This window comes from Onychostruthus taczanowskii, unplaced genomic scaffold (genome assembly GCF_017590055.1).
Source record: "Onychostruthus taczanowskii isolate IOZ18803 unplaced genomic scaffold, ASM1759005v1 scaffold6, whole genome shotgun sequence".
In the NCBI taxonomy this organism is placed as follows: domain Eukaryota; kingdom Metazoa; phylum Chordata; class Aves; order Passeriformes; family Passeridae; genus Onychostruthus; species Onychostruthus taczanowskii.
In genome coordinates, this window is record NW_024503679.1 from 739,659 (window position 1) to 751,960 (window position 12,302).

The following is a 12,302-nucleotide window of genomic DNA, read 5'->3' on the forward strand; positions in this document are numbered from 1 at the left end:
ATTTAAAACAGTACTGGAGGGAGCTCGGTTTTTAGTGGGGCACAGAACCGACCACAGAATAAACTTAGATATTTAGGTATTTAGTTGCCACTGTCATATTTTCTGAAAAATCTCTTTGCCCAGGATTCTTCTCCTGGGAAGCTGAGACGCCTCAGAGAAAAATGACAACAATAATTATCTGATTTGCTTCTGCTGTGTTTTGCTGCTGTGGAATATGTTTGGAGATTGTTTACCAACGGGTGCATGCTTGATTGGTTTCATGTGACTTGTTTTAACTTAATGACCAATCACAGTCAGGCTGTGCCAGGACTCTGGAAGGGGTCAGGAGTTATTATTATGATTCTTTGTAGCCTCCTGTCTGTATCCTTTCTGTATGCTTTAGTATAGTTCAGTACAGCATTCTTTAATATAATACAGTAACATAAAATAATAAATTCGCCTTCTAAGAACATGCAGTCAGATTCATTCCTTCCTCCTCCGTCCGGGCACCCCAAAAATACCACATTTAGTCATGCAGAGAAGTGCTCTCTGTGAAAATGAAGACCTCTGACCCACCTTGGACTGCCAGCTCTGCCTGAGCCTCCAGGGTGTCGTTGCCACTCTCAGCGATGCAGGTGAAGGTCCCGGCGTCGGCCTCGGCCACGTCCCGGATCTCCAGCACCCCCCCAGGCAGCAGCTGGAACCGGCCAGACCTGCACACAGGGACACAGGGGACAGGGTCACTCCAGGGACACTGCAGGGACATGGCCTCACACCTGCACACAGGGACACAGGGGACAGGGTCACTCCAGGGACACTGCAGGGACATGGCCTCACACCTGCACACAGGGGACAGAGTCACACCAGGGACATTGCAGGGACATGTGCTCACACCTGCACACACAGGGACAGGGTCACTCCATGGACATGGCCTCACACCTGCACACACAGGGACACACATGGACAGGGTCATTCCATGGGTCACTCCATGGACATGGCCTCACACCTGCACGCACAGGGACAGGGTCACTCCGTGGACATGGCCTCAGCCATAACCCAGATCCCTGGGATACCCTGGCCAGACCTGCACACACAAGGACATGGTCATTCCATGACCATGACACCACCCCAGTGTGGGACACAGAGGAGTTATAATCACACTATCACATCCCAGACTGAAAATTAAGTTCAACCCTATCAATTCAACAAGAGCAGCTCATCTTTTTGCACTTGCAGCTTCACTTATTCTTAATTAAATGTGATCCAAGGTATTTAGTCAAGAGCAGCCAGAACTGAAGAAAAATGAGGTATTGTAATCACATAATTAAGAAAAAGGCACTTGCAGATCCAGCTGGAATGACTGACTGCTTGGAAAGCTGAGGGAAGTACAACAGCAGACTGTGCCTTTACAGCACAAGGACAGCAGTGCACGTTGTACAATGCACAGGAACTGAATTTCTGTGAAAAGGTAAGCCATCCCTGAGAGATGAAATACTTCAGAATAAGACACAGGTTATAAGAAATTCAAAACACAGATTCATCAGGTGACAACAGGTCTGGACAGAACCTCCCCTTCTGACCTGCAAAGGGCAGGGAAGGGTCTCTAACCCAGCCCTTACAATCTGTCTGCTTTTGCTGCTAAATGGGGCAGATAAAGGTGGCACCCTCAGCCTCCAGCCACACGCTCCTCCAGTGCAGCCATCACTGCCCTTCACTGATATAAATTTGCACATGATTTTTTCAAGTTCCTTCAATACTCCAAGTTCCCACATGAAATACCAAATAAACTTTCCAATAAAATGCCAAAAACCCCAAGCCAGGACAAACAGTTGTGCCTGGATGCTGACCCAGAGCCATTCTTATTTGCAGCTGGAAAAGGAAGATTCTGGGGAAAGGGAAGGGAACCTGGTGGCTTCCTGCCTGCCACTCTCAAGGGCAGAAAGGGACTGAATTCTGTCAATATATGAATATTACAACAACTGCCTTTTTTGGTGTCTATTTGGAATGGCCAATGGACAAAAATCAACCTCAGTGCTTTCTCCATTTGAAAGTTTTCCTAGAATTACATCAGTAGGACCAATCCTGACCTGCCTGGACAGGTAAATTGTTGGGACACAGAGTTTTGCCTCATCTCACTATTATTTCTCAGATAAATGTTGATTTATGGTCCTACTGCAACTGCTGATCAAATTTCTGGTTATTACATTTAAAAGCAGAGCAAACAAAACCATAACTGGCATTAAGTGTTAAGAGCATCCAAAGAGATGTCCCTGTCCAGGTGATCTGGAAGGAACGCCATACTGCTCCCATGAGAAACACCAGGACTACAGAAAGGCTGGCATGGAAGAAGTGCAAGGAAATTGAGTGAAGATATGAGTTTAAAAAAATCATATTAAGAGCTTCCCAAATGCTGGGAAAAATGTCCCAGGCTTGCGTGGGAATGGCACTGTCAGACAGGCTCTAAAACCAGGCCTAAAGAAAAACACCAGAGTAAGACAAGCCTGGACCTTGACACATCCATCCGTGAAAATTTCAACCTTCTTTTATTATGTAAAAGAGTCGCTTTGACTTTTTGTTCTTGCAGCAGAGAATGTGCTGAGGGCTGGGATGAAAGCAGAGAGCTGGATCTGCCAGGGACAGCGGGACATGGAGCAGGGAAGGAGCTGTGCCCCAAGAACTGCCACTGTCACATCCTGAAGGAATGATCAAAGGCCATGAGCATGTCCGTGGCATTTTGAGGACATTAATGCCTTTTCCAGGAGATCCATTGTTACACTCTAAAAGCAACACGTGCTTTAGGGTGCTCCTTTCCCACCGCCAGCCTCTGGAAAAGTTACTGACAGCAGCTAAGATGTTACTAAAACTATTAAAACTATTCCTCCTTGTCACTTTAGCTTGTCCTAGGGGATCTCACAAACTACTTGCAGCATCAGAATATTTGTGGGAATTCTACTGTTCAGCCATCTCAACATGTGCCATGTTTTTATTCCCTTTGATTATTTTCCTCCAGAAAACCCAGAGTTGAACTCAATTTCCCAATAGGTGATTTAGTGGAAGTTTAATGGAAGAAAACAATTAATCTGCCAGACTCCTTGGTGATTCCCTCTGTATGAATCAGCTGTGGAAAAATTCTGGTCTTAAAGCAAAGCTGCTTTTATAACATAGCAAAACATCTTAATTTTGTAAGGACAATGATGCATTTTCACAAAAGAGTAAGGCAATCGGATTTCAGACACTGGAGACAAAGAATCAGCTTAATATAAAGGTGATAACATAATTTGAAGTGTCATTAAAAACAACAAAGATTGATCACTCAGATGTCAGGGAAGAGTAAAATCAAATTCCAGCCTTTTATATGCATTCCGTGCAGTCCTCACTTGCACCCCCATAACACACAATTACTGAGCTACTCTGGATGCCTCACTCACAGGCTCTTTGTGTTTCATTATCACAAAATATAGTGAGCCTTGATTAATTTACTGTAGTCAAACTGTCACTTATACCCTGAGGTTTGGGCTTTTCTTCCTTCTTTTAAATTACTATTCCCCAAACATCTTATAATCTATTTGCTGTCTCAGTAAGTACAGCAGATAAAATTAGACAGTAAATTAGATTATTTTGTGGGATCTACTACCAGAAAAATCTCCATAATTACTCTGCTATGCTAACCTTTCCTGAGCTGGGCAAGAATAATTCACTTGGTACCAATCACTCAGAATCCTGCAAAAAGAAATGTGTAATAATGGGAATCTCACACATTTGTGGGAAGCATGAAGGAAAACCCTGCATTAGGGATGTGGATGTGATCCTACAATCACAGACTTCACGTGAGCACAGCCAGCAGAGCAGAAATGAACATGGCACAAGTGTCCTCAGCTGTCATCCCCTCACTGCAGGGAAGTGTTACATGTACAACCATGTTTCTGCAGCAATTTTTCAATTACATGAAATTTTGCTAAACTGAACAGCAGAAACCTGCTGCAGAGCTTGCTGGACTTTACAGACATTAAACTGTTACTGCTCAAGTCCTGTCAAAGGCTTAGTTTCAGATGAACCATCTCATCTACTGCAGGTTTTTCAGAGCCCGTGGCACCTCCATTTGTTCCTTCTCCCACAGACATGTCCCAATATAAATGAAAATACAATATATGCTGTTGGAACACATACTGATCCACACACTGCACAGTGTTCAGAGCAGATCACCTTCCAGACACTTCTCTGTGCCTGTGTCCCAAGCTCTGGGGACAAATCCACCTGGACAGCCACCTGGAACTTTCCTTTCCAAGTTAGGAATTGTCAAAAGCACAAAGGGACTCCTGCACTTGCTGAAGAACAGACCCTTCACACAGCAGGATCCTCAGCCAGACTGGAGCCTGAAATAAGAAATATTCACTAGGTAAGAAAGGCTCCAAGTTGGCTCAAACCTGAAGAGCTACTCAGCCTGAATGTAACACCTCCATTCTAACCTTTTGTACCAAGCAATGTTGGAGATTTTACTTTAGGAAGTTTTCCATAAAGGGCCTAAGATTTATTCCAATAACTTCACACTTCAGAGCCTTCCCTGCTTCCTTCCACTTCCCTCAGCATTCTCCACATTCCTGGCAGAAACACCACTGACTTGGGAGTCCATGGAGCCAATCCAGCTGGAAGAGCAGGAGGATATTCCCAGTGCTGAGCCCATGGATGACATCTGTCCATGTGCCACCTGCCACCATGGATCACAACAGGCTGGAGTCTTCCTTTGGGTTTTGGAGCTCCTAGAGCAGGGTTTAGTCTTTTCCTTTCTTTACAGACAGTGGAGTTTTGGGAAAACTATAAAATATGATGATTACAAGCTGGAGCAATGAACCCATTCAAGGGAAATCTTCTTAAGTCTTTAGTGGCATTCTTTATGGAGAACCAAGAAGTCAGCAGTCTCTCCATCAGATTTCTTTCAAAATCTTCAAGTTAGTGAGTTCAGAAGGATTCCCTGGAGTTCTAAGAGCCTTGTTCCAAAGGAAACTTGGAGCACTGAGTTAACTTCTGTTTCTCACCCAGCACCCAAAGCTTCCTCCTCTCACACTGTAATTAATTTGGAAAATATTTTATCACAGCAACTAATTTCACAATATATTGCATTACAGGCTGTCTGAACAACTGCCAAGGCTGCCATCACTCAAGTTTACTCATATTTATCCATTAACATAAATCTTATTGCAGTCTTCAACAAATAATCCATCAAATTTAATCGCTTTCTTATAACAAATATTTAATACCAAAACCCCACCACTCCCTATCCTTAACATTCATCTATTTTCCTATCCATATTCTCCTTAGAAATACAACTTGAAAGGCAAACATTCTATTTTGTATTAATTAATTACCATAGTTATGACAAAAGTAAAAATAAGGTTTTGTGTAAAACCCTTTAACAAGGGGTCAAAATTAGGGATAAGCTCCCCATGCCGTCTGAGTTTTGTTTCCTAAGCTCAGACACACACAGAGAAATGTCCCATTATATATGGCTATACCTACATATATGTATGTTAATGTTTGGGGTGGGGGTGTGCATAAACAAACCTGGGATTTCAGAGCTTTTCCCAGGCAGAAGGGACATTAAAACCTGCCCAGATGAAAAGAATCAGCATTTTCTTGGGATAAAGAAAATGCCACACTAAGAAAGTCGTACTTTTATATCAAAAGAGGATTTTAATACAAATTAAATGTGATTTAATTTGTAATTACATTAACAGACCATGCACAACAAGCTAAGGTAGCTATTTAGCAACAGTAACTGCAGGCTTTTCTCCAACAAAGAATCTTAATTTCTGGAGATTTTCCAGTTATTCTATTCACACCAATAACACAATAGCTGGAGGGTAAAATGGAGTTTAAGAGGTCTCTGTTCTCAGCTCTTTGAATCTCTGCCCTGCTCAGCCACAGTCACAAGCAGCAGACTTGGGAGCTTTGGCACAGTTTGATCACTTGAAGGAACAATGAAAAAAAGTTTATCCCACAGAGGGGAAAAAGATCAGATTTCTACCTTTACCTACCTTAAAACTCACAATGAGCACACATGTCACTTTAAGAAAAGAGCGAAGTGTTGCAAGAAGAAAAAAAGTCAACTGGAACCCATTCTTGTAACAAAAGGCAAACCACTAAGAACTACTGCTAAATATTCTGAAAAATCAGGTTAGACTTGGTTGAAATTGTGTACATTTGAAGATCAAGTACATCTAATGTTATGCTCCAGTCCTCCAGAACAATTTCTCACTCTGGGTTATGAGAAAAAGAAAATACCTGTGAAGCCCTGAGAAGTTATCATGGTAACCTCACAGAATGAGGGAAGCGAATTCCAAAGGGAATTAACAGCACTGTATTCAGCGGTGGGAAAATCTGGCCTTTATGTTTCAAAAATCCAGAAAATAAAAGGAGAGCTTCAACCTCCCTGTGCCCCGAATGTGCCACAATCTAGAGAAGGACAGGGCATCAAAGCTTCCTAAAGATGTCACGTGACATCACTGTACATAAAGAACAACAAGTTCAGATCTTGCCAGGCACATTTATTCTGCCATTTCACCCCATTTGATTGTGCTGCACCAGCTTTCGTAGGAGAGGGAGTTCTTATATTTATAAAACCCCCTGAATTTAAATCATGTGCCTTCACACTGACACAGCACCATCTCTCAGGGGCTGTTTGTCATTTCCCACAGCAGCCTCCCATCAAAGACAGTTCAAATTACCAGCCCCTGGATTCTTTTAATTTAAGAGTTGCCAAAAAAGAGATATATTATATCCCTGGTGCTGCAGAGACTAGAGCATTGTTCCGGCTGCTTTCTGTGTCACAATTTACTTCTCCTTGTTCCATGATTAACTTGGCTCCCCATTAATCTCACTGCTGACTTTGAGGGACATGGAAAACATTCAAATAACTGTCTGAAATCCTGGTTCTAGGAAGCATGTTCATTCTATGGACAAAAATGGCCTTGATAAGACTTATTCTGATATTTTAATATGGATTTCCTACCACATTATTCCGACTATGCCAGCAATTACAATGTATAAGTTCTCACTCTACACATCTCTGAAAGCTCACTGATTTTTGCCATCATGCCTATGGTTTTATTATTCTATTTTAATAAGAAAATGTTTTGTTTTGCTTTAAACACTTATTCTTCCATTCCTTTGTGACATTCTGACACAGAGTGGACATTTCCACTGCAGAAAGAATGGGTGCAGGGCTTCACACTCAGAATACCCCAAGTCATCCTCCTTTTCCTGTAGTGCCCTTATTCCCTCGATTGCTGCTTCTACTCCAGTGCCAGTCCAAAAGTAATCAAGTAATCTATTCCTAATAACCTCCCTGCTTCAGACAAGATTTCTTGGCTTCAAATAGCTGCAAAAAAAATACCCTGAGACTGTTCCAAAGTCTCCTGAACCACCTGCCTTATCCCAACACCGAGTCCTGAAGCCCTCCAGCATTTGGGATCAGCCTCTGCCCTCCAGGTTTCAAGCCCAAAGGAAGGTGTGCACCAATCCCAAATCCTGACTCCGGCTGGATTCCTGCCATCAGACAAGGGCAGGGCTGTCAGCCGTTACTCACCCATCAGTGGGAAGCTCCTCCCCGCTCCTTGTCCACCTGACGAGGGGAGGAGGGAAGGCGGCAGCCACGCAGGGGAACACGGCGCTCTGGCCGGGCAGGCGGCTGAGGGACGAGGGCGCCTTCAGCAGCACCAGCCTCTGCGGCTCCTCTGCATCTGCGAACAGGACGGGACACTGGCACCAGGCGCAAAAGCACAACGTGCGCATGGTAAAAACCTCTGAAGCAAAACCCACCCGGCCAAAGAAAATCACAATGAAACCTCGAATTCCTTTCCTGCCCCTCTGGAGGATTCCATCCCCACCTCTCCCACCCTTGTTAACATTTCCTCCAGACATGCAAAGTGATTCCCCGCTTTTGGGATTCTCACTCTTCCAACTCCCCGGGAAACTATTCCAGGTCAAAATTACAGTCCTGAAACTGGAACTTCCACCAGGTAGCAGAGATTTAGGAAAGAAAGGAGCAGGTTTGAGTTTGTCCAGCAAGCCTTGGGCTTCATCAGGGAGCTTCCTGAGGAAGTATTTTTACAAGCTGGAAAATGAAATTATTGCAGCAGTGACTGACCCTGAGTAAAATACAACAACCAGGGAATGTGCATGCTGAAGTAACAAAACAAAAATGCCCCACCACAGCTTTCCATCCTTATGAAAACAGGGAATCCTCTGAAGTGGTTCTACATTGGATTAAGCTGAGAGGGGTTTGTTACTTTTTCTTCCCACCCTTAAAATGAAGCACTGACATGTTTATTCAGTCCCTGATACAGGGTGTACCCTCTGTCTGTGCCCTGCACTGTACCCAGACAAAGTGAGCTCCACAGAGCAGCTGCACTTTGGGCTGGGTAATCCCTGCTCACCCTGCATGGCCAGCACTCTGAGGGGTGTTCCAAGGTGTTACGGCAGCAAAGCTCCACAACTGGACAAAGCCTCAAACTATTTCTGGCCATCTAAAATGGGGACAGAGTATTCTGTACCTACTCTACTCCTGCTCCCTGAATGAAGCACGTTCTGCATCTCATCACAACATATCTGGCTGCTCTCTCACGTGGGCCTGAGGTGATACTCGCAGGGATTTCAGGAAGTTGTTGTTTTTGGTGTTCTTCAGCTCAAAACACTAAAAATAAAACTGAGTGTTCACAGCACTGAGCTCAGGGCACACACAAGCTCCGAGGCACAACACGAGGAGGTGCCAGGACACTTGGGGGAAGCAGAACAGGTGGAAATCCTGTGTGGGAGTTGGCACAGGCAGAGGCAGCCAAGCTCTGAGCAGTCCTGGATCAGCCAGCCCCATCCCTGCAGCTCTGCCCACATTCCTGGCAGGAGCTGCTCTGCCTGCCCTGCTGTGCATGGGGAATAAGGAAGTGACAGGGACCTGGAGCAGCACGTGGAGCCAGCCAGGCTGCAAAGCAGGGATACAACATCTCCAGGCAGCCATCCTCACACGGAGAGGAGCCAGGATGATTCCCTGGAGACACAACTCCGACTGCTCCCAGCTCCCAGAAGGGAGTTCAGCTCTCAGGTAAATGGCAACTGGATCCCAAAGTTAAGTGACATGTTTCCCTTGCAGTCCTATGTGTGAAAGCACCCACTGTGAAGTGGCAGAGCTCAGAAATGAATCTTTCTGCTCAGTGGCAGCCTGGTATCAGCCAAAGCAGAATGTTTGAGCAGTAGAACACTGTCTGAGGATGCAAATCTCTGGGATGCAGGAGTGTGCTGGGTGTGTTTCAAAGCCTGGGAAGCAGTGGTGGGTTCACTGTCAGCCCCACATCAGATAACCATTTAAAAGAGGAATAAAGTGAATAAAGAACAGATTAATTCAAATCCTTCTTTCAAATATTTCTCAGGCCAAACAATCAATTAGGGGGCTGCTCAAGACTAAGGGAGCTTTCCCTTCAACAGCTTAATCCCACTTTCTAAAAAAAAGCCTGCTGGGAAGGATTTTACCAAACTTCACGATCGACACTTTCAGATTCATGATGGAGCAAAGAAACAGCATCATTTAAATTCCCTAACACAGCTCTATTTCATCACTTTCAGCAAAGCATTACAAAAGCAAGGAAACTACAGCTGGAGCCAAAAAGGATTCAAAAGATCAGTGCAATATGGAAGTTTTCAAGAAATCTTCAGTTAAAAAAAAAAAATCAGCAAAATCCTTAGCATTTGAATGGCTGCAGACACATGAAGGCAATCCAAACTACAGGAATGCAATCAAGCATCTTTTCCAAAAGTGCTTTTCTTCAAACCCTGTATCCTTAGTTGGAGAAGAGACAAGGCTCTGGAAAGGCTGAAGAACTGAAAAAAACAGCCCTACTTTAAGCATGATTCATTTCCAACATACCAATTTCAAAAGAGAGCTATAACTGTAAAAACTGGGGTATTTTACAGAATAATTTAGTATTCTAAGTAGAGAAGGGCCATAGCCACAAGAAACAACTATTCCTTGAAAGGGACCCCTGAAGGTGCCCCCACCTGCCTCAAGCCCACCTGCTGCCCACACCAGGTCAGGGCAACCATGACATTGACCTCACCCTGAGAGATTCCTGAGGTGGAAACTCAGCAACTCCCTCCAGCAGCTTTCCAAGAGTAACAATTCAATGAGAATTCCAACATGGAGACTAATCCAGAAGAGACAGCTCTGGGAACAATTAAGGAACCCCATATGAAACACAGCCTGTATTTCCATAGTTTGGGAAAGCACGACCCACATTCCTGTCCTATTTTTGGTCACTTTTCAAACCTTTGTATTAGAACAGCTGCTGGTGTCACTGGGAACAGAACACACTGAATGTGCCAACAGTTTACATCAGCAGTGACTTCTGTTCTAACAAAAATATCTTAACATTTCAGCACAACAGGCAAAGCTGAACCTTCCAAAATAAAATGTCACCCCCTCTGAGAGTTGGAGACTTCCCAAAAGGTCCCATTGCTTAGACAATCAGAATTTCCAGAATATTGGGACAATTAAAAGCACCTCAGCTTAAACATCCCAAGAGCAACGGACTAAGCACCAATTTCTTTGTGAAGCTTCCACAGGGTTTGAAACATGGGATTCAACCTGAGAAACTTAGAAATCCCCAAACTTTTATACTCACAGAAACAGTCAATTCCCATACTGTATCATGTCACAATTAGTATTAGTATATTAGTGGGTTTTTTTTTAAAGAAGTCTTTCCACAAAATGTCTTAAAAGCTGAACCATTAAATATGGGAAGGCAGCCTGTGAGTGTCTCCAGCCTGTTTCCAACCACTATGAAGAGCTCAGGGCCTGTGGACAAAGACCCTGAGTTGGAGACTTCGCTAAAAGTCCCAATGTTTAGATGGTCACAACTTCCTGAATATGGGAAGAATTAAAAACACCTCAGCTTCAGCATCCCAAGAGCAACAGACCAAGCACCAATTTCTTTGTGAAGCTCCCACAGGGTTTGAAACAGGGGATTCAACCTGAAAAAATGCAGAAGTCCCCAAACTTTTATACTCAAAAAAACATCAGTTCCTCCTTTGCATCCCAATGGAAATGTATTACTGGCAGCTTTAAAAATGTTTTTCCCCAAAATGCCTTAAAAGCTGAACGAATAAAACAGGAAGGCAGCCTGTGAGTGTCTTCACAGGCTCCATCCCCTGAAGAGCTCAGGGCCTGGAGCAGCTCAGTCCAGAGAGCAGCAGTGGGAACCTACAGTAAAGGCAGGGCAACCCCGATGATGGGGAGAAACGATGGGGAGAAAGTGATGCATCTGACTCCATGGATATCACAAGGCTAATTAATTACTTTATTATATGATATTATTCTATACTATATTACAATATATTACATCTAAACTGAATCTGCCTGCACAAGCACCCAACTCAACTCAACTGCCCAACATCTCGTGCCTGTCTGCTGACTGACAGCCTGCACACGCACTCGGCCCTGACGGCCAAGGAAACAAAACCCCATCACTTTGGGTAAACAACCTCCACGCTGCATTCTACTTGGGCACAACACAGGAGCAGCGCACGAGATAAGAACTGTTCAGATCATTCATTTCTCTGCTTCTGTCGGGTTCAGAGAAGCGACTCCCACGGGTACCTGGCAGGACTTTGAGCTCGGCCTCGTCGCTGTACTTGGGGGTGCCGCCGGTGTCGAGGGCGCAGCGGTAGAGCCCCGCGTCGGTGTCCGAGGCGTTGGTGAGCAGCAGGGCCCCCCCGGGCAGCTGCAGCACGCGCGGCCCCGGGGCCAGCGCCTGGCGCTCGCGCTCCCAGCGCAGCAGCGGCGCCAGCTCGGCCGTCACCTCGCAGCCCAGCACGGCGCTGTCCCCCCGGTGCGCTGAGGTGGGCTCCGGCTGGCTCGTGAACCTGGGCAGACCTGCGAGGAAACCGAAAGAACAACAAATTTGAGATGTTCTGATCGCGACACCAAAGCTTGGAAGTTCAAGTCAAGACTCAAGAATGTAGTTTTTGAAGAGTTAAGCTGCTCTCCAACTCCTTAAAATCCTTAACAGCTGACAGGACAATGCTAAACGTGGATGGTGTAAAGGCAAACAGACCCAATAATCACAGAATCCTGGAATGGTTTGGCTTGGAAGGGACCTTAAAGCTCATTCGGTCCCACCCCCTGCCATGGGCAGGGACACGTTCCACTGTTCCAAGCTCTGTCCGGCCTGGGACACTGCCAGGGATGGGACAGCCACAGCTTCAACAATGCAGCCTACACAACACCTTCACTTACCACCTCCAGCTACAAAAGCCTCTGTACAGAGCCACAAGGTAAA

At 45.0% G+C, this 12,302-nt stretch overlaps 1 protein-coding gene across 5 annotated transcripts in view; it reads right to left on the minus strand.

The window, feature by feature from the left end:
* NEO1 (neogenin 1) overlaps nt 1-12,302 on the minus strand; it is a 171,594-nt gene that overhangs the window by 91,129 nt on the left and 68,163 nt on the right. For all 5 annotated transcript variants that reach the window (XM_041418780.1, XM_041418779.1, XM_041418778.1 and 2 more), the window contains exons 3-5: nt 11,621-11,896; nt 7,562-7,715; nt 556-692 (exon numbers count right to left, since the gene is read on the minus strand). In XM_041418780.1, the coding sequence (XP_041274714.1) occupies nt 556-692; nt 7,562-7,715; nt 11,621-11,896 (567 nt within the window). The remainder of the gene's footprint in view (nt 1-555; nt 693-7,561; nt 7,716-11,620; nt 11,897-12,302) is intronic.